Source organism: Hipposideros armiger, unplaced genomic scaffold, assembly GCF_001890085.2.
Source record: "Hipposideros armiger isolate ML-2016 unplaced genomic scaffold, ASM189008v1 scaffold_28, whole genome shotgun sequence".
NCBI classification, from domain to species: Eukaryota; Metazoa; Chordata; class Mammalia; order Chiroptera; family Hipposideridae; genus Hipposideros; species Hipposideros armiger.
The window spans coordinates 2,362,655-2,385,573 of NW_017731378.1; the positions used below are offsets into that span (position 1 = coordinate 2,362,655).

The 22,919-nt window shown below is 40.8% G+C and overlaps 1 protein-coding gene across 3 annotated transcripts; it reads right to left on the reverse strand.

Moving 5' to 3' along the window:
* CWF19L1 (CWF19 like cell cycle control factor 1) lies at nucleotides 1-22,715 on the reverse strand. 3 transcript variants are annotated; one of them, XR_002123239.1, is made up of 15 exons: nucleotides 22,603-22,715; nucleotides 19,801-19,885; nucleotides 18,889-18,967; nucleotides 18,258-18,359; nucleotides 15,727-15,941; nucleotides 13,685-13,803; nucleotides 10,702-10,786; nucleotides 9,006-9,146; nucleotides 7,889-8,000; nucleotides 7,045-7,124; nucleotides 4,809-5,018; nucleotides 3,888-4,007; nucleotides 3,340-3,437; nucleotides 713-847; nucleotides 344-434 (listed from the first exon to the last, which is right to left on the reverse strand). XR_002123239.1 is itself a non-coding variant. In XM_019636323.1 (14 exons), the coding sequence occupies exons 1-14, from the start codon at nucleotides 22,623-22,625 to the stop codon at nucleotides 290-292; spliced, it is 1,614 nt and encodes a 537-aa protein (XP_019491868.1). In that variant the 5' UTR covers nucleotides 22,626-22,715; the 3' UTR covers nucleotides 1-289. The 3 variants fall into 3 exon arrangements, 2 of the variants coding, with proteins under 2 accessions (XP_019491868.1, XP_019491869.1); XM_019636323.1 differs by lacking the exon at nucleotides 713-847 and having other exon boundaries at nucleotides 1-434; XM_019636324.1 differs by having other exon boundaries at nucleotides 338-847.
* Between the last annotated feature and the right edge of the window lie 204 nt (nucleotides 22,716-22,919).

A 22,919-nucleotide genomic window follows, 5' to 3' on the forward strand; every position in this document is an offset into this window, starting at 1 on the left:
CATGGGCAAGTATTCGGATTTTATTTGCTAGTTTAAATGTTTTTGAAAATGTTGATAAACGAAAGCTGTACTTTGAGATGGATGACAGACATGCCTTTAATGTAGGATTTTCATCCTAGAATGTGACTTTTTCCAAAAGATATTCAAAAGTAGGCCTCTTGCTGCAGACAGGTTCCATGGGAATGCACAAAAAAGAGGCAGGAAAACAGTCCCCACGGGAGACTGTAGTTTCTCAAAAAACAGGCCGCTACCACTTCCTGTGAAGTTCATAAAGTGCCTTTCCCTTTGCTTAGTCATCCAGAGTAAAGTCAAAGGGCTCAAAGTCTTTCCGGAAGCGGCGAGCCAGGGTCTCTTCCTCTTCCTTGCTGATCTGACACTGCCTCCAGTCAGACTTGTCAGGAATATTAAGGATGGCTTCACTGGCCAGGACCTCCCTGCGCAAAGAGCACAAAGGAATCAAAACAGACAGGATCAGCCTGAAAACCCCCATCCTGCTTCTTTTCCCCCCCAGCCAGAGGCCTCTCCTCAGCATCGCCCAAACAAGGCCTGCAAATTCCTCTGACTCTACTCATACCGTTTTCTCTTGCACTGCATGCCTTCTCTGCCATTCTACTAAAATTATACTCGTTTTAAGTGACCAGCTCAGATCCTATCTCTTTCCTAACCCCCCAAATCCCATTTACTTCTCTGAACAACTTGGAACTACATTTACTGGTACGTAGAGAAGCAACATGGCCCAGAAGGGGGCAGGCCCTGGTGTCAGGAATATCAGAGACGATTCCACTCCTAGCTGTCACGGGCTGTCTATGATTTAAACAGTTTCATCTCCGAGTCCTGATTGTCTCACCTATGAAATGTAAAATGAGGGTTGTGAGGCATGGAGATAACACAATCAAAGCACCAAACGTTGAGCACATCCGACTTTAAACTCCAGTTTTGTCATCCCAATTAGACCATGAGTTTGCTAAGGGCATGGGACAGAGTCAGGCACCTACTCTGTTTCCCCAAAAATAAGACCTAGCCGGAAAATAAGCCATAGCGTGATTTTAGATGCCAAAATATGGCACTTTGGCATACTGTATATTTTAAGCTGAAGAAGTTTGTGGAAAAGGCACCCTTCTCCCTGAAACAGGTCATAAAACCCTCCTGTGAGGGGTGCGTGCCCTCCATATCCTGGAGGAATCATGCAACGGCTTAGTCTCCGGCTAGGTCTTATTTTCGGGGAAACACGGTAGTATCATGCCTCACTCTGACCTTCTGCCTCTCCTTTCAGGAGATTCAGGCATATGTGGACACAATAGCACAGGCTCAATGCCAACAAAACTTATCTTGGCTCTTAGGATTATAGCATAACTACATAGACTCACACACAGGCTACCTTCTAATTGCCACTGCTTTATACTTTTACTTATTTTGATATATTAGAAGTAACTATGTGCACATCTATATATGGTTCATTTTCCACTTTGAAGCTACAATAAATAGAAGAGTTGAAAATCAATCACATGAGCCTCCTAAAAGTCACAGGCCCTCAACTCAAGTTCTAGCTGCCTGGGCAAACCTTGAGCTGACTTTTTTTTTTTTTTTTAATTGAGGAACAGTGTGTTTTTCCAGGGCCCATCAGCTCCATCAGTTCCAAGTCAAGTAGTTGTTTCAAACTAGTTGTGGAGGACGCAGCTCAGTGGCCCATGCGGGTGTTATGAGCACTGCGCTCTAACCAACTAAACTAACCGGCCACCCCTTGAGCCAATTTCTTCATCTAGAAAATGAAGATAGAACCACCTTTCTTGTACAGTAGCAGGAAAAAAAAAATGTCTTTTCAAGTATTTTGTTAAGTACAAAATGCTATGTAACTGTAAGTTAGTATTTTGAAAAATACTCAGTGTTGAAAATACAACTAGCACGAGCATAAAATCATCCAGAGACTCTCTTTCGTAGGCTTATGTGCCTGTGTGTATCTGCAATCCTGTGTCTATGTCATCAGCGTCCACATCTGCATCTGTTGCTGTGGCAACAACAAAAAGATAATGTCAAATGCTTGAAGTTCTCATTTGTCAATTATCTTTTTGAAAATGTAGACAACTACATTTACTGGACTTATCCAACAGTGGCAATCTCTTGGAGGCTTTCCAAATTAGTCCAAGAAGGGCTCAAGGTTGACTCAAAGCTCAGTTCTAACTAGAGGGGGAAAAAAAGCTGCAAATCAGACACCAGCATCAGATAATCTGTTCTGCACATTTTTTACTCCCCTCTTTGACTGTCTCTTCTTGTCAGCAAATTCCTGTCTTCAGTCTTTGCCTAATTTATACCTCCCTGTATGGTTTTATAGTCATGTGCTACCTGATGTGAGGAGCAGAAATGAAGCCCCATCCAGACCTTTAGGCCACTACAGAATAATGAGGTTAAAATCTCACATTTTTGGGTCCAACAAGCCTGGATTTGAACCTACTACTGTGTGACCATGGACAAGCTACCTAAGCATGCTAGAGCCATGCTGTCCGCTATAGGAGCCACTAGTCAAATACAGATATTTAATGCTAATTAATTAACATTAAAAATTTAGTTCCTAGGTCACATTAGCCACATTTCAAGTGCTCATGGGCACATGTGGCTAGTGATTACTGTATAGGACAGTGAAGATTTATAGAGCATTTCCATCAATGACAGTACCTACCTTACAGAGTTGGGAAGATTAAATAAGGCAATACATGTAAAGTTCCTGGCACAGTACTTGGCACAGAGCATATGTTCAATCAATGGTAGCACTTTATTCCCTGTACTAGAATGTCCACAGTCCAGTGTTTGCCCTCCAAATCTCTCTCTCAGGCTCAACTTCAACCCTTTCATGAAGCCTTTTGCCAAGCAGACATGAGCTCTCCCTTCTCTGAATTCCTAAAGTACATCGTTCCTGTACAAATTGGTAGTTACAAAATAGTCACAGGGATATATAGTACAGCATAAGGAATATAGTCAGTAATATTGTAATAAGTATGCATGGTGTCAGAAGAGTACTAGATTTATTATGGTGATCTCTTCATAAGTGGAGAAATGTCTAAGCATTATGCTATACACCAAACTAATATGATATTGTGTGTCAACTGCAACTGAAAAGTAAAAAATTATCTAAAAAAGCAAAATACATTGTTTCTCAAGACTTCGTAATGGTACTTTTCACATCTACATTACACTACTGTCATATATGTAAATATCTGACTTGCCCTCAGGCTGTTGGTTCCTTGGAACCATGTTTGGCTTTCTGATGAACTGTCCATGCATCCCACTGCTTTGTTCAGAGTAGGTCTAGTAAAAATACATGTAAAACAAGAAAAATATACAAACCTTCCAAACTGCAAAGGAAAATTCTTTTTAATCCTGTGGAAAAGCTTCTCTCCTGTATCAAGTTCAACATAAAAATATGCTGCTCCTGGCTGTGCAATCTAAAGTAAACACAGTTGCATGAGCACGTACAATAATGCTTTCAAAAATATAAAATCCTAGCTCATTTCTTACAAGCTTTAATTTGGCAAAGAATTCAGTCTAGAAGCATAAGAAAAAGGATGTGAGCAGCTATAGGTTCCAAGCTACATAGTGGAACTAGAGTTTAAAAAGCCAAACTGACAGATATTACGAAGATCCTCCCAGTGGCACCCATCTTTCTAAGTTTCTGCCTTAGGAAGTTTCTAATTTCTTGCTCTTATCAGGAAAGCACTGAGGCATTGCTGTAATGCCATCTTTGTCTACAATCTAATCAATACTCCATGCTCTAGTTCCAAATTGTCACCTGCCTAGTTAACATTTTTGGAATGCCCTGACAATACCTCAGGCTCAACATGTTAGAAACCAGGTCTTTACTTCTCCCTGACCATCACCTTTCCCTCCTGTTTTACCTGCTTGATGTCAGAATGCTCTGGGATTTCCAACAGCTCTATCTGTTGCTCCTGTGCCTGGGTAATGAAGGCGTCTTTAATGTCATCAGTAGCACAGCGGCTGAGTGGCACAGGAATGACCTGGGGGGTGGGGGTGGGGGTGGGATAAAGGATAGAAGAAATTCTTCGTGCAGGTCCCAGAGAGGTTGTGTCTCCTATAGTTCTTGAGAAGTAGTAAAGCCATCACAGGGGTGGAGAAACACCCCTCAGCAGAGATTCTCCTCAGGCCAGACAGGTCTATGGAGGCCTGTCCGTAAGGACTTAAACTTATGAGACAGCCTGCCACGTGTGGGAGCCAATCTCTAATACGGGAAAGGCTTGAGAGAGATCTCTCTGTCACCAAGCCTTTGCCAGCTCCTATATAATATATGTGGCAGAGTCAGGCCCATTTGAAAACTTAACAAATGCGCCAGAAAGAAAACCACCACAACTACAAACAAGTTACCCATAACAAAAATGAGCTGCTAGCCCCATGCAGGCTCTGCGGCTGTTTCCCACCTCAGGGGTCACTCCTGTTGGGCTTCACACAATACCCAATCTCTCAAACTCTACCTCTACCAGGGCCCAAATCTTTCTTGGAACCTTGCCCAACTACCCAATCCTTTTCTAAACAAGGCACTTATTGTCTGTGCAGTTCACTTATACTGACCAGGCACTTCATCCTGAGTTATCAACAGAGACGCTTAACCTTTTAAATGAACATTAGTTAAATAACGTGAAAATTCATGTTAAATATTTTAAATGTTAAATACTTAGTTTTATATTGGAATCAAATATTTAAATCTTAATCAAATTAATTATTTAAATGAACAGTATTCGAATATTCATCAATATCCAGATCCCCATGGGGCCCTTCCAAGTTCTTGGGCAGAGACCGCCTACCTGTAGCTGGAGGTGATGGCTTTTATAATTTCTCTCAAACAGAATACACCGTTTCCCTCGACTCTTGAAGAACTTCCTCAGTGTGGTCTTATATTTCTCCACCTCTTCCACCACCTCTGCTGAAAGCTCCACCACTGACTGGTAGTGTCCAATGGGCAGGATCAGGACATGGTCATCAGACAAGCCTCCTTTGGCCAAGGCAAGGTAGCACTGAAGATGAAGCACACAGAAGTGAGACGGCAATACCACACGTATAATTCTTCAGGGAGAAAAGCCTATACAGAAAATGAGGCTGGGGTGTGTGAAAGAAGTACTCAAAGGGGCTATTAATAGAAATTCTCCAACTTTCAAAAATCTGACTTTAGAGGTTATAACAACAACGTTCTCAAGTACCTGCTGACGAATGAGATTAGATGCAACAAACATCTGTGCCAAGTACCAAATGAATTGGGGACTAACAAGCAGCATGTAAACAGGCTTTTGGCTTCAAACACACCAGAGCTGCAGGGGACCAGAACAAAAGTTTTCCCTTCGTCTCCAAACTTGAACACAATTTTTCAGTTAGTATCACCTCCAGCCACAGCAAATACCACTTCTAATTTCCAAATGACCACTTTCCCTACAGTAATATCCAATCCCACTCCAATACACCCCCTGGGCTCACAAAAAGGGCTAAGGTGACAAGATTAGCATCCAATGTCCCTACAGCCTTAAGCTGCTAACTTCTACATAATGAAAACAAACACATAACCTAACGGGGTGGAAAGAAGGAGAAACCTGAAATTCAGGTACATCTAAAGAGACACAAAACTATGGTTCCAACAATGGATGTTGGCCTCTAAATAGCAACTAGAAATATTTGTCAAAACCAAAACACACCAGACTGTTCTACACTCAGATATTCTTTGATGGGAGAACACTGAGTGAGTAGAGAAAGGCCAACGAATACCAATGCTGTCAAATGAAGGTGCCACGACTTTAGAAAAAACAATCCAAAGTATAGTTAAGGCTGAAGGAAGGAGTCATTTATTTTTCATCTACACTGAGAAAGTCCAACAGAGTGACAAGCTAGGTATCGGAAACAAACTAAAGCATGATCATCCTTGATCTAGTTGGCATAGAGGACTGTGCACATCTACAAAGTTAATTTTCCAGATAGCAGAAGTTCATCAAACCATCATAAGCACTAAAACATTTTCTTAATTTTTACAATAGCCATTTTTGACTGTTTGTTTTAAAAGATTACTCAAGAAGCCTGAGTCTTCTAGCTTTTTCTGTATGTCAGAGGGCCACCACCATAAACAGCAGTTTTTATGTTGTGATGTGCTTTGAGGCTATTGAAGCTTTCTAGTGTAGACTAAATAGCAACCCCCAATGCAGTACCTTCCAGTTCTTGTGAACTGTTTCTCACCTGCCCAGTCTCCTCCTTCTCTTTCAAGCTCTCGCCTTCCAACCTGCTCTATATTTAAATGATCTCCAATTGTATCTCAGGTGTACAAATAGGACCTGAATGAATGATTCTCCCAGAGTAAAGCGCATGGACTTTGCAGTAGTTATTTGGGATTCTTAGCAGCCTTTCTCTCCTTTTACCAATGTGTGGTCATGGGCCATCAGCGTAGTTCTATGTATGCCCCCTGAGGAAGGCATGGCAAAGACGGAGAAAGATGGTGTCTATCCAGAAGAAATGAAATACATACATCCACACAAAGACATACAAGCAAATGTTCACAGCGGCATTATTCCTAATAGCCATAAAGTAGAAACAACCCAAATGTTTACTTATTGATGAATATAGAAACAAAATGTAATATATCCACACAATGGGATATTATTTGACAATAAAAAGGAATGGAATACTGATGGATGCCACAACATGGATGAGCCCCAAGAATATTGTGCTAAGTAGAAGAAGCCAGACACAAAGATGACACATTCTATGATTCCATTTATATGAAATGTCCAGAAAAAGCAAACCCACGGAGACAGGAAGTCGACTAGTAGTTGCGTGGGGCTGAGGGTGGAAATGGAGATGCCCTGTAGCATGAGGGGTCTTACTGGAGCGATGAACATGTTTTAAAACTGTATTATGTGATGGTTGCACAACTCAGTAAGCTCACTAACAACCGCTGAATTGCATACTTAAAGTAAATTTTATGATAGGTGAATTATGACTCGAAGTGAATAGAAAGCAAACAGGTGTCTCCTTCTCTGTGAAAGAGCCACTGAAGTAACTCACATGTGTGCCAATGTTGACCACCAAATGCTTCTCCACGTCAGGGCTGGCAAGGCAAAACCAGCAGGGTCCTGGAGGCTGAGCTTCATGAGGAAAGAAAGCCAGATGTTACTATGGTTCAAGCACTCCAGCACATAATCACCCTTGTCTGATCTTTAGATCCCGCAAAGGCTGGTGTACAGCACCGCCACAATGGGCTGGGCCTGCTGTGCTCCCACTAGGACCTGACATATACCCTCTCCCTCCACCTCCCCCCCATCATCATTATAATGAAACTAAACCTGCATTAGAAAAATTCTGAATTTGTAACCATTCCATAGGTAGGTGATCCACAAATGATAACCACATGTTGACTAAAGTAGCATGTATTATAACTGGCAATAGGCTGCAATGAAAGAACCCTGAATTGTGTGTCAGGAGCCCCAATTCCAGTACCAGCCATGCCACTGGCTAGGCACATGACCCTGGGCGATAAGTCTACCCTCCCAAGGTCAGCTTCTTCATCTTTGAAACACGGGGGTGGATAAAAAGCATCTCAATGAAATAGCCTCAGTCTTTTCTACCAGTTTAATTATTCTATTATTTTATGAACCTACATTGGTTTGCAGGATCTTTACCTCATGTTTTACAGACATGAATGAAAGGAGCTTTTTCAACAGTTCTTACAGGAATAGTCTCAGATAGCCTCAAAGTCAGGTCATCTTTGTATTATTTCATTATTGGTCCTCATGACTCATTGTAAATTTTCCTCTGCCAGAAGAGGCTCTCTTAGCAATGCTGCTTCCCAAACAAGACCTGAAATAACAGTTATTGCTCACGTAGGAGACTCTGGAACCAAGGCACTTACGGGGTTTGCGAGGCTGCTTTGGGTGAGGAGACTTGCTGTCTCTGCCTGTAGATGAGCGCTTCCTTCCCTGTTTTGTGCTTAAATCAAAGAAAAATTGACAGGCTGACTCTTCCTGGAATGGCCAAAGGCAGAAGAGTAAATGTTATTAAACTAACCGTTAGACAAGTAGCCAACCATTCACATATAAAGGAACATTCCTGCCATGTCATGTCTAGCTTTCTTCCCAGCCCTTTCCACCTATTCTAGAAAAAACGCCTAGACTCTCAGTCATACTTCTCAACGCTTATCCAATATACCACCCAAATTCACCTCTTTGGAAAAGCAAGTTAAAATGCAAGGCATAGAGCAACTCTTGCCTAAAACAACAACATGAACCCACCCAAATTTCTTTCCTTTCCTCTCTCAGTAGGACCATACTGCAGTCCTAAATTTTACAGGTCAAACAACTCTACCTGGGCTTTAATTAAAAAGATAAGAAGGTTGTTCATAAAAAAAGTCTGAGAAAGCAGACCATGCATACTAGTAAGGGAACTTGACATTCCTTACTTTAGTGAGGAGAAAAATCATTTCAAAAAAGTCTATTTAGAAATTTCCTCAGAGTGAATCTTTATTTACCTACTAGTACTCATTATGAAATCACAAACGACATTGCTACCAGCAGTTGTTGGATCCTTGCCTGGAAAGTTAATAATCCACTTTAGACAAGGAAGACCTAACATGTGTAACCCCAACATATGTACAAGGAAAGACTTAAAATATGAAACTGTTGGGCTGGCCGAGTGGCTCAGTTGGTTAAGAGCTTGCTCAAGAGTGCGAGCTCTGAGCGACAGCGGTTTGGGTCCTGCTCTAGCTGAGCTGCTGCTGAGCTGCCAACAGGTGGCAGGATGACTCAGCTTAAAAAAAAAAAAAAAAATGAAACGGTTAACCCCAAACTACAATAAAAAACACTGAGCCCTCTTGAAATCTAAGGTTTTTTAAACAACGACATAATTTCACAAGGAAAAAAAAAGATTTAGATTCTAAGGATTAAACTTGTCTTATGAATTAAACTATCCCCGGCAAAAGGATGTAATAGACAATCCTGCCCAGAAAACGCCACCTCTCAATCAGAACATACCTCAGGGGCAGGAAATTGCTTTCCTGTGGATCCTTCCTTCCCAGATTTCCTATAAGGGTTTTCAGTGACATCTGGAGGCTGTTTGACCAGTTCTGCTGCATCCATTAGTTTCATGGGAACAATGCTGAATGCATAAAGATACTTTGGAGAAAAAAAAGGTAATAGCATTAAGGGAAATACTGTTTAGCCAAATGTAATCAACCTATTTTATTGTGAAGATTTCACAGAAGGCTTCAGAAACTGAATGAAGTTAAAAGATCAGCAACTGGCCCACCTGTGGCTCAGGAAATACCTAGGAAATCAAATGCCAATTTAGTGATTTCTGCAGGGGCTAACCAGGGGCTGAAAAGCAGCAAATCCAAGTCACCGCCCTTACACAAAACAAGGACTAGAGGGACTTGCTCCATAATCCTTGAAGACAAACTGCTTCTGTGTCTGAGTCCTTTATCTTTGTGTATTTCGTCAACAGAATCATGGCACTGCCATTCTTTTTTCTAATGAAAACTAAATTGGACAATTTAGTGTTTCCCTCTGACATTATACAATTTCTGTTGTATATGCTGATAAATTTTCTTAGGGACTAGTAGCAAAGAAATATTCACACGAATATCTAAAATCTCAGACTAATGCAGACATTGAGAACTTCAGATGAAATATGAACGGATGCTTAACCTCACTATAGATCACAGAAATGCAACTAACAATTATACACCATCTTCATGTATCAGAATGGCAAAAACTTTATTAAAACATTTGATACTACCCAGTGACAATGTGGATAGAAAACAAACACACACACTGCTGGTGGGGTTCTAAACTGGAACAAAATTTTGGGATAGATTTAATAATGCTTGCCCAATTAAAAAGTGTATATACTCTGAAGTATGAGTTGCTTAGGGATGAGGCTAACACATTCCTGAAAGTAATGCAGTACACTAAAAATACTATGAGTGATATCCTGAAAAGGCAGAGGAAAAAATTACAAATCTAAACTTGCTAAGGATGCATTGGGCTTTCAAGCTTCAGATAGTATGGAAAAGACAAAGTATGTATTTGCTTATCTTTTGCATGTACATTGTTTATGGTATGTTATAGAATAATCTCCAGAGGATTTATTTATTTTCCCACCTGACTGACTGTTCTGATATTAGCTGTCTCAATCCACAATATCCTGCTTTTGGCCCTACAGAATCAAAAATGCTCTCAGGAAAGTAAGAAAAATAACGTACTTTTCTAGTATATTCTCCTTTCACCTGCACTGTTTTCTAGTACAAAGACAGACTCCAGGTATCACTAAGATTTCCCAAAGCCAAGAAGGGCTCAGGTAAAACCTTGGGAGGACTTTATTATTTCTGTTAAATGAAGTTGCTAAAAGCAGCAAAGCAAGAGTACCGTCCGAGGGGAAACTCATGAATACCCTCAGAGACAACCATATCGAGGTGGGAAGAAACAGTATTCATTTGAAATTTTGCCTTGGTTCCAATGGGCCTATTTTCCCAAACCCTTCTCTAAAATCTCCCACACAGGACCTCAGGAAACCTGACCTTTCATTACCATATCTTTACAAAGGAGTCACTGAGGTGCTGGGACATTGTGGTCGGAAAGAAGAGAAGATCTGAATGCTAAACTGGGTAAGAGAAACATTTATCAGACAGACAATGAATATTAACCTACCCACAAATACTCAAATCTTTACCTTTTTCTTTTCTGGATTTCCAACATTTGCCAGAGCTATGAACCTGGTGGCATGCTGTGCGTTTTCCTGCAGAACGATGTGGTTTCTATAATGTATTTGAGAGAATAAAGGGTTACCAACAAACTTTACTTTTGATTTACAATTATAAAAGATGTAGACTTTCTTTTTCATGGTGCCATGAAAAGTCCTGAGTCCATCACCACCAGTAACATAACCTCAGATGTTACCTGTCCATCTAGTAGGATAAGCATCCCTACCTCCCAGGACTGTTTTTAGGGGAAAATAACATCACATATCTGAAAAGCATAAAAACTCCCAACTTTTAGTTTTAAAAGAGTTGTAGAATTGGCAAAATGTTGATAATTGTTGAAGCTAAGTGATGAGTGCAGGAGGGTTCATTATCCTGTTTTCTTTTGTGTAATTAAAAAGCTATAATAATGAAAACCAAAAAGAAATGAGCTTTAAGTGGAAAAAAAAAGTTTCAAATAAAATAATAATCTATAGGATGATTTCATTTTTCTAGGATTTAATCACTTGCTAATCAACTGACCTTAAGATAGGAAGATGATCCTGGACTACCTGGGTAGACCCAACATAACCACCAGGGTCCTTAAAAGTGGAAAAAGGAAGCGAAAGAGAGTCAGAGGGAAGTGACTACGGAAGGTGAGAGTCGTCAGAAGGATTCACACAGGGTTGCTGGCTTTAAGATAGAACACAGGAGCCGTGAGCTAGAGACCAAGGTGGCCTCTAGAAGGTGAAAAAGGCAAAGAAATATATTTTCCCCTACAGGCTCCAGAAATGAACACACTCTGCCAACACTTTGATTTGAGTCCAGTGAGACCTGTGCCAAACTTCTAACCTGCCGAACTGTATGATAATAAATTTGTATTGTTCTAAGATATACAAAGTGTGTGGTAATTTGTTATAGTAGCAATAGAAAACTAACACACAGGGAAACTGCAAGTACAGATCAAAAAGTTGGGAAGATGTTTCCCTCATTTATTTGAAAATAAAAATGGCTAATGAAGAATGCTACCCTTGAATGGTGTTTCTAATTATGATAAATTGCTCCCCAAAGGAGGAAGCATAAGACTCACAATACAGGGATGCAAAGCATGGACTGACTGTAATTCTAGGTGCAAAGGTTAGTGGAGCTTTAACCATGCTAGTATTTTTTTATTATAATAGTTATGGGTTTTTGTTATAGCTCTGGTTAAAAAGTTGTCTAGGATTTTGTATCGGGGTTTTTTTTTTAACAGCTTTATTAAGAGCTAATTCAAATACTATACAGTTCACCCATTTAAAGTATACAATTCAATAGTTTTTAGGATATTCACAGAGCTGTGCAAACATCACCACCATCTGACTTTAGAACATTTTTCATCACCGGAAAAAAGAAACCCCGTACCTATTAGGAGTCATTTCCCATTTCCCTCTAACCAGCCCCTGGCAACCACTTACCTACCTTCTCTATGGATTTGCCTACTCTGGGCATCACATATCAATGGAATTATATAATATGGGGTCTTTTGTGTCGGGCTTCTTTCATTTAGAATAATGTTTTCAAGGTTCCCCCAACATATCAGTACTCCGTTCCTTTTTCTTCCTGAATAACATTCCAGAGTATGGATATACCTCTTTTATTTTATTTTATTTATTTATTTTTTGTACCATTCATCAGGGGATGGACATTTGTGTTGTTTCCACTTTTGGGCGATTATGAACAATTATTACTAATGCTGTTATGATCATTTGTGTACAAGTTTTGTGTGGAATTGTTTTCATTTCGCTTGGAAAAGGAGTGGAATTGCTGGGTCATATGGTGACCCTATGTTTAACCCTTTAAGGAACCGCCAATCAGTTTTGCAAAGCAGTTGCACCATATTACATTGCCCCCAGCAATGTATGAAGGTTCAATTCCTCCACATCCCTGCCAATACGTGTTATTATTTACCTTTTTGATTACCGCCATCCTGGTAGGTGTGAAATAGTATCTCATTGTGGTTTTGATTTGAATTGCCCTAATAGCTAATGGTGTAAGCATCTTTTCACATGCCTATTGGCCACTGGTATATGTTTTCCAGAGAAATGTGTATTAAGATCCTTAAAAGCTGAACAGGTTTCGTGTGGCTTGTTCCCATAACCTGTTTTCAGTGCATGATTTCAGAGAACAACGAGATTTTCTGGAATGTTATATGGAGATATAACAGGAAAATCTGTATTACCTATGGTTATATCTTAGGCTATGGTATTATGGGGAAAGGGCAGGTTATTAGGGCAGGCTATTTTCTCCTTTTTGCTCACCTATATTTTTTGAACTCTCAACAACACATATGTTACTTTTGTGTAACAAAAAGTTTTCATAAATTATTTTAGGGATTGTTTATGTCCTTTATTTTATAGTGAAGATAATTCAGAGTTAACTCTAATCACTGGTTTTATTTTCTCTGCAATACATCCTTTAAAAACTCCACCTCCAAACTCAAATTAAAAAAAAGAAAAGAAAAAAATTGAAACAAGTTCTTGATTCCTAAATTGAAATACTTCTGAAGTGATTACACTGATATGAAGACTATACAAAGAGTACTATTTGACCTGATCAAAACAGGAGTTACTGTGCTATATCAAGCCATGACGACTAAACACCATTATTACCTCCTTAAAAGTGGAAGAAGGAACCAAAACAGAGTCAGAGGGAACTGACTATGGAAGAAGGTGAGAGAGGTCAGAAGGGTTCACACAGGGTTGGGGGCTTTAAGACAGCCCCTCAAACATTTCAGGGGGTCTGTACATTGCAATTCCTTGTATTTCAAACTAGGAAACAAACTCAGAGAAGTTGAACTTGAGAGTCACTCATTTCAGTGCCTGACTAACTAAAAGGAACTAAGTAAGATGTTATATGGCTGAAAAGAGCATGAGAAGTTTACACAGGAGGCCCAAGACAAATTCTTCAAAGAGCCAAAAAGAACAAAATGCTACTCACCGATATGGAAGCCTCTCATAATAGGTCTTTTCCAAAGCAGCAAAATGGTATCTTGGTTTCAAGCTTGTGGCGAGACTGGAGACCAAAGCAGAGCCACACTTTTTGGAATCCACTTCTCCCTAGTAAACAGAAACTTAGTCATCTTAACAAATTGAAGCATTACCAGGAAATGCAAAGAAATAATAAGACACTTTGAGGTCTCTGATATTTGTATGTGGATACAAATGTAGGCAGTAGGATTTGCATAGTAAATTCCATACTTAGGGCAATCAGAGAAATCTGCAACACATAAGGGAACTGGGCTAGTATGGATGAAGAAATAGGAACAATTGCTGGAAGCTAGAGGTTAAAAGGTAAGTCCTCCATACTACAATACCCGAAACAGGGTTTGTTAAACCTACAAAGATCTTCTTTGGAAAGTAAGCTCTCTCTCGGAAGCCCACAGACTATGCTTCTATAATTTGCTTTGTTGTGTGCCTCTAGTGCTTATAGTCAAGGCAGAAAATAAAACCTAAGCTAGCTTCCAGGGCCCCTAGGGTCCACAGAATATTTCATATGGAATATTCAAAGACTTCATCACATAAGCATGCAATCCTTTATTTTGCTTCAGTCAAGGAAGGCGTGGTTTGTGGAAGGGCGCAACCATGCCCTTGTAAAGTTTGCAACAAAGTTTGTCAAAAATTAGGCTTGTTCCCAGAACATCCCTAGCTTCCATTAACAAATTATACCATCTCTCATCCCTCAAGTTATTTATGAACTCTTTATTAGCTGGAAATAAAGAAGTCGCCAAAGTCGATTTTCCACTAAGTAAAGCAAGAGCTTCCTTTTATCTTAGGCTTCCCTCGTTCAGGTTTCTGCTGAAGGGCAGCGAGTTGGTCTTGAGATTAGCTGTAGTATCTTAGGGACTGGTGAGCTGTATTGTTTTCTCCCCTAAATCTTGTATGGTTATTTAGAAACGTTCATCAAAACCCTTTTTTTGCACCCCTGAAATGAAGGGACCTCATTCTTCTCATCCTTCCTTACAGAACATCATGTCTGTCTCCCAACCATCATCAGCTTAGTAATCCCGTGGACCTTCCCTCGCTTTGCTGTATCCTCGCTACACTGCAATTGGCACTGCCCTTAGTATTCTAGGTTAACAAGTAAGCACGGGCTTGTGGAAAGGGAACACAGCATTGCCCCTTTTCCTTTCGGCATCCTCCCTGACAATGCCTGGTATTTTGTTGGCATTTTTGGTCATAGACACATTGTGCTGAAGCAGCAGACACTGCTTGACAAGGCCCTTTTCTGGATCATCACTGATAACTGGGCATCTGTCAATTGACATTTGCCCCAAATGCACTTACATTTCCCTTCACTGAAGCTCAGCTGATGCTTTCTGCCCTCATACACACCTTTTCCAGATCTTCCTTAGGCTTACTTCTATCAATACAGTATTTCCCGGCCCAGGATAGCTGTCACTCACCAACCTGGTGTACATCCTCTTTTAGACTGCTTATAAAAATATTAAGATCAAGTGCTATGGTGAGCTCCAGTGCACAACATTAAAGCTTTCACATTAGAGAAGCACCAAGTTTTCAGCCTCTCATTTTCCATCTTTAGATCTTTCAATCTTCGATCCCATAATGAATCCATTTTTAAAAAACAATTTGACAGCCAAAGAGCTATAATTTGTAATGGAAGGGAAGAAATACAACTGCACAGCTGCCACTAGCTGTAAATCTTTTCACTAAAAATTAGTAAACCCTCAAAACACATTAAGAGGAAGCTTGAGAGGGGGCACCTGAAGCAGAGTATATAATTTAAAGAATCATTCGTTTATAACCAAGATTTCAGCAATCTCATCTGTGAATTGTGCTTCCCATACGATTGACTTTCACTTTGGTTAGTTGGTCTAGTTGTAGGCATCCTGAAAAAATTCACAGAAAATTTCTACTGAAAGGTACTAAGAGCTGAAATATTCAATATAAAGAGCAAACAAAGCCCAGATTAAGCCAGTGCAATTTGCTTTTAGAAATTCCAACTGAACAAACACTACTCACAGAAGAATTCCCAAAGTTCCCCACATACTTGGGCCACGGGGATGTGAGCAAGATATCAACACCCTTAAACTGGGGTGTTGAACACAGCATTGTCCTCAGGGAAGACACATCCTTGGGACTAAAACTATAACCTGGGACTGGCTCATTTAAGGACTCTGTCCCACTGAGGTACACAATCTGCAGCCCCGAGCTTCCAGTGAAGACACCTTTACGACCTGGGTTCAAAGAAAAACAGACAAGTTTTAGTCAACACTGCAAAATGAAATGTCACTATGATGATGCATCTCTCTCCCCACGCCATGAGTCTCCTGCTTCCCTGCCTTTCAACGTGTCTGAATGAGTGTAAATTCTCCTAGAGCCCCCTTCTGGCTGGGAGGTCTCAGTGTTGGATGGCTCCAGCACGATTCCTGTTCAGTAAGAGCAGCCCTGTGTGGATGTTGCTGGAGCCCAATGGCCAGTCCGTTCACCCCAGGAGCCTTACAAATGAAAAAAGCTGTGAAGCACTAATTAAGAGAAAGGCTTTCTGCCTTCTAGAGCAGACTCTGCATGGATTCAAAGAAACCCAGACACCTGGACATAGGAGAGACAGTGAGAAGACAAAATAACTGCAGTTCTGAGGATGATGGAGTCTGGAATAAATGTATTCTGCATGTAGGCAGCAGCTTCCAATGAAAGGAAAACATTTCAAAAGGACAACTGTTTGGGAAAAATTAGAGACTCTACCCTCTTCTCAATTTATTTCTCACTTATGCCTTCAAGACCTTGCTCCATCAGTTTTCACCTTCCCTTCATCTACTGAGTTTCTTCTCAACTGGTCCTTTCCACTCAGAAAATAGGACATTAAGCTTACTAATTAATACATATACTAACAAACATGCATGCTAACTAAGAAATGAACACACATACTAACTGATGAAGAAATTTCTTCCTCTTCAGTTTCAAATTTCTCAAGAGCAATCTGTCCTCTCTAAGTGCTTTACCTCTTAATTAGTTCCTTAACCCAATGCAATCTAGCTTCCCTCTCCCACCCATTCTCTTAAACGTCACTGATCACCAGTGCTCTCTACTCCTAAAACTATTCTCTCTCCATTTCGAATCCATGAATTTGGTACTATTTTTACCTCTCCCCACATTCTTCTAATCACTTTCACCTCTCTTTGCCTACCCTCTAGATGAAGATACATGACCCCACCACAACGTACTACCATCTGACTGCTTCCCTTCTCTTTGTATTTCTTCCTTAACAATTTGATCCTCTTCTGAGCTTTAATTTTCATCTTTATGGGACCAACTCTCCAAAATCTATACTCTTCAACATTGACCTTGTTATTAACTCTAAAAAGATCATATCCGACTGTATGTTGGGTGTTCTGCCAGCATTTCAAGCTCAGTATCACAAGTTCACAATAAAGTTCATTGTTTGCTCCTCCTACTGGATCTCAAAAAAATCTCTTCCACAGAAATAACCCAAATACTTCAGCTGCTCTCTCCACTCCTGATACTAAATTCAATGGTAAAATGGCTGCCATAAATATCTACAGCAGTGGTCTTAATCCAAATCTAATAACTACAGTGAGAATTGCCATAAGTCAGGCCCATGTTAGGAACTACAACAAAAGGATGTATATCTCACAACTGTGGTTTAAAAAAACAAACAAAAACCTGTCCCTCAATTTTTTGCCTAAAGGAGTCTCATGCAATGGAAACAAGTTGAGACTGCGCACAGGAGGGCCACAGTGAGATGTGGAGAGCAAAGGCCAAGATGGACTACGGTGAGGAGGGGGAGGAAGAGCATCTACAGCAAAGATGATGCATAAGCATTTCAGAGAAATGGAAGACCAAGAAAGAGGAAACGTGAAGAGCAGTGGAGCCATTCGGGGGGGCGGGGAGATGAGCTAATAATCCAAGAGGCTGTAGACTGACAATGGTAACAGGAAAACAAAAGCAAAAGTTGACAGCGCTTTTTAAAACAGCCAGATATTGAATGAATCACGAAAAGATGAATCAGGGGGTGGAGCGGGAACGACTTTAACCTGGAATTAAAGAGTGGACCTGGAACCAGAAAAAGGACAAAGGGAGGGGAAAAACCCAAGGATCAGAACTGAAAACTTGAGTTCCCAAAACCTTAGTGAAACCTAGAACTATAGCTAGTTAGGAATCTAACAAGTAAGCTGTACATATCTAGCAATGTTATATGGTAAGACCACACAGATGGAATTTTCTTTAACATAATTTATACTTTAAGTACTCGATGTACTGTAGTCAAGTCCTCTATTTGGTTGAAAGAGTATATATTTGATTTGGGGAACATAAGGAGATTGAAGGGAGGTAGGACAGACCACCAACGAAAAAAATGCAATAGTCTTGAAGGTATATAGACACAGACTTTGAAAAAGAATCCCCCCACCCACCCACAATCCCCATTCTCTCAGACGGTAATGGCAGAAGAATCCAGCCACAAATTTCCTGAGACAGTAATTCCTAGGGACTCTTTATTATGTTCATTAAAAATACAAAAAGTAGCCACTTACCCAGATAAGTAATGTTTTCAGCTAATTCACACCCATCAGCATCTTGGAAATATTTTACTGTTTCCTGGTTGTTGGCACCTAGTACATATGTCTGAATAGGAGCTAGTGAGAAAAACAGACATGACACCGTAGAGTTTACCAGAACTGCTTTGGAACTTGAGAAATGCTTCCCCATAGGAAAGACAATCATAGCAAAAGTAAAGAGTCTGCAATCCTATAGATCCAACATGCTCACCAGTGAGGATGTCCAACTCTCAACCTGTGGCCAGCCTATTAAATGGTATCACTAGGTTGATGAAGTGACATTTTAAAGACGATGGTCAATATATAATTAGAAAACATAGACCCTAAAGAGCTTAATAATAAAAAAAAAACACTAGTTTTGGAAAAATGAAAAGGCACATATGGTTGCATTTATTTAATTCCTGCATACTTCGAATGATTTTTCTGAAACTAAATCCAACCCAATTTGAAATGTGAACATTTATGCATATGCATCCTTCCCAGCTCCATGCAGAGTTCAAAGGGAAATCCTTAAATAACTAACACGTGTGAGAAAAACCCCAGCAAGAACTCTGCAGCCTTGAAACTTTGCTAGAAATCATTTGTTAAATAAAAATAACTTCCATACCTTTCTTGATGCCAGTTTTATACTCCTGCCATTCAGCACTTGTAGTGGAGCCAAAGAAATTTCCTACACACAACAGCAGCTAAAATGAGTTTTTTAAACAGATAAGAGATTTTTTTTATGAGTACATAATTGATAGTAACATTATTCAGCTAATTATCCTAAGTAATGGTCATAAACCAGGCTTTTTCCTTAATCAATTTCCAGAATTTCAATACATAAATTCTTCAGCAACAATTGTAATAGTTACTCTGATTCTATAAACTATGAAATTTTGGCTCACTGGCTGTCAAGTTCAAGTTGGGGATGGGGAAGAGGGGGTCTAGGGAAAGATGGAGAAATCAACCTTGAAGAATCTCTCTGTGAAATACAGAACTTTAATTATTAGCTACCCTGAGAAATACAAGGCATAAAAAACACATTTCCTAACTGTTGCCTTTACTCAACCTTTAAGCCAATCAACGTATTATCCCGATACCTATAATACTCTTCAGTAGTCTAGTTTACAGTCTAGTTGGGAACCACACATAACATTTATATTAGGTTCTCTGGTTTGTGAAGCATTTGCTCATATGTTATCTGACTTAATTTGTACTGTACAGTCATGAAACACATCTGCGCTTCCCAAACCCAGTGGTCAGAATCACGTAGGGATGGACGTTCTGCTAGTCTGTTTTCAGTTTGGTGAACTGTAATAAAGTAACAAGACGGACATTCAAACAGCATAAAAAGGTAAACAGGTCTCCCTTCCCCTACCACTCGGCAGCTAGTAAGTTCCTAGGCTCACAAAACGAACTCAATCTAACAAAAATAGAGTATGTGTTCAGTCGAGAAATGAATAAAGGAGCCCAAACTTTATTTTGGTATGTTTGACTACAACAGTAAAATTAAATTCAGTAAAAAGAAACATCTTACATCGAAGTTTCCACTTTTCTTCTGAATTGCTCGAACTCTATTGAATAAAACATCAAACTTTCCTTCAACATCTCCACAAGCCAAGCTGCAAACAAGAGATAAACATTAAGACAATTCAGGTAATATGAACAGGCCTGCCAAGTTTGGTACTCTTCCTGGATCAGGTAGATATGATGTTTCCTGAGAGGTGCAGTACATGTGAACTATTACTGTCCACTGGGCAGCTAGCTCCATCTAAAGGTCTCACTAACACCTTTAACTTGCCATACCTAAAATTTAGCTATCAATTTAGCCAGCTTCATCTCCTCACTTCCCAACTTCTGTGGATTGGTCTATCACCAGCTTGGTCATCGAGCATCAGAAATCTCCCCGCCAGGCACCAAGTCCCATCAATCCCTTTTTCCAAACATCTTACACACCCATTCTGTCCCTTATATTTCCACTGTCACTATCTTAGTACAGGGCTTCAATCATCCATTCAACAAACACGTACTGAACACCCACAATGTGCTAAGTGCAATATGCCAAGTACTACATTAAGAGCATGTTAGGAGTACAGAGAGGAGGAAGGCTCAGTTCAAGCCTCAAAGAGTTTACAATCAATCAGGGAAGGGGAGATATTCTGATAGTTATAAACTTATATGAAAAGGGCTACAATAGGAGGTATGTGTAAAGTGTCATGGGGCAGGGCGGTAGAAAGTGGCAAGAGCTGAGGTTCATGAAGCAAACTGGCCCTACGTTGCCAAGTAGTTTTCATTTCTGAGTTTTTGTAATTCTGATTTATATGGTTTCCCCAACTCTCATATCATTTTCTTAATGTCTTTTAGCTCATCCTGAAATATAGTTCTTACTGTTTTGCCATTATGTATCTCTGGTGAGCTTTTATTGTCCATACCACCGAACATTTTCAAGCTGGGTAGTGACACGGTCACATTTCTCTTGGATCATTTTAGTAAAGCGTGCAAGACAGTCTGGAACAACTGACTGTCAGCAAAAATATCAGCAAAGTGGGCAATGTCAGACGAAGATGGAGAAGAGAAACAGATGAGAAATTTAGAATTCTGAAGACCTGAATACAAATTGGAGAGAAGTAGGATGGGAAATGAGGGGAAAACGAGGAATGGAGGATAGCTGCAAGGCTGAGCAACTGAATCCTGTGATATAGCAGGGGCAGAATCAGAGAGATATATAATGAATCTGGGTGTTGGGTACAAGTAGAGAATATGCTACATTTCTTCTAAGCCTTCTCCTCTTCCAATCCATCCTTCATACATACACCCAACAGTCTAAACCTCAAAAACATTAAAGAGAACTCCGTTGCTTGCAGAATCACAGCCTTCCACAAGTCCCTCATCTCTCTTCCCAGTGCCTTCTCCAAGTTTCCCTAACAGAAACCTTCCCTAGTGTCCATCTGATCAGTGTCTGCTTCTGCCATTCCCCAGGGCAGTTACTTCTTCTAACAGTCCCACCTGAGTCTAAATGTTACCATCCTTCAAGGCCTAACACATCTCTAAAGTCTTCCTGACCAGCTCAGAAAGTCACTCTCGAACCTTCAGAAATCCATACGACATTTCAGAGCAAGCCGTTTTATTTTCTGAGCACCACCTCTTCTAGGAAGCCCTGCGGTCAGTATCAGTCATCAATTCCTGGTGCCTCCGCTGGATCCTGCAGTTTCTCACAGCAGCTGTCACATGGAATTATAATTGTTTCTGGGAGACTCATGGCCAGTTAGTACATCATAGGACACCTCAAAATTCATCATCTCCTCATCTGGGCCCTTTTCCAGTGTTTTCTATCCCACTGAAAAAAAAGATAGAAATCTAGGACCCGGACAGTGCTGACTCCTGACTCACAAGCAAACCATCTCCAAGCCTTGTTGATTTCCTCTCCTTAATAAACCATGAATTCCCTGCATTTTTCTTCTGCCATCACTCTGTCTAATCCTAGCTGTCCTCTACTTTGGCTCTAATTTGTTCACACAAATTAAGCTGCCAGAATCGCTTTCCAAAACGACAATTTCTTCAACAATTCAATGACTTTTTAAGGATAAAGATAAAAATATTAACCAAGGCTCAATCCTCACTGCCCTGGTTCCTCCCATTGAGGCAAATGCTCCTCCCAGAACGGTCAGCTTTTTCTTCCTGACACGTTATCACTACCATAATTTTACGTTTATCTGGGTTCTTTGATTACTATCTGTTGTTCTTCTGGACTATTAGCTACATGAAGGCAGGAACTCCATCTGTGCAACGCCTACCACAGTGCCGGGCACACACTGCAATTGTTCAGTAAGCATTTGCTGCATATTTGTTGAATGGATGAATGGAAGTCCTCTCTTCACGACCCCCCATACCCCCCCCGCAAAAAAAGTGCGCCAGGGCAGAGGCCCTGTCTATCCTGCCCAGGGTCCAACAATGGGTCCCATGCCTAGAAATGTTTGTTAATATATAAAGTGCGGGGAGAAAATGAAGGGGGGGTTGATGTGTCAGAGGCCAGCACGGCCTAACACAGAGGAGGCCTGACGCTGGGCGCTTCCGCTTCTCCCAGCACGTGTCACCAAGAGTTCCCCCCGACTCCGAAGCGAAAACAGCCGTGAAATGATGCGGGCCGCAGGCAGGCAAAGACGTGATGGAAGCTCACTAGCTGCGGCCCCGCTCCCACCCCCGCCTACTCATCCTCTTTGAAAAGGACCCTCTGGGGCAAACACAGGCGCGCGCACACACGCACACACGCGCGCGCGCGCACACACACACGCACACACACACACACACACACACACACTTCCGATTCAGGGTCACTCACAGGCGCAGTGGTGTCTGAGCCATCGGTCCCAACAGCCCGGGTTAGAACCACCACCATAAACTGGGAAACAGGACCCGCGCACCTCAGAAAAAAGGGGCCGCACCACAATAAGACATCAGCACACCCCAGCCAATGAGGATTCGCTCATCTACGGCGGGCGCCGAGGCACAGAAGCCTCTCTCGGGTGGTTTCGCCTCAGTGAGGAATTCATAAGAAGAGCAAAGGAGGAAGGGGAGATGAGAAAAAGGAATCTCATTATGATTTTTTATTTCGGGGCATTTGAAGTTATTGAGCTGCTCGGAAGCTCTGGGCACAAT

Bases quoted from the DNA above. Each gene is read 5' to 3' on its own strand.
- CWF19L1 (XM_019636323.1), bottom strand. From the start codon at position 22,625: ATGGCTCAGACACCACTGCGCCT. The intron at 7,125-7,888 runs GTAAGTGCCTTG...TTCCTCATGAAG, and splicing joins AAAGCAGCCTCGCAAACCCC to CTCAGCCTCCAGGACCCTGC. The intron at 5,019-7,044 runs GTGAGTTACTTC...CTTCATCTTCAG, and splicing joins TGGTCAACATTGGCACACAT to TGCTACCTTGCCTTGGCCAA.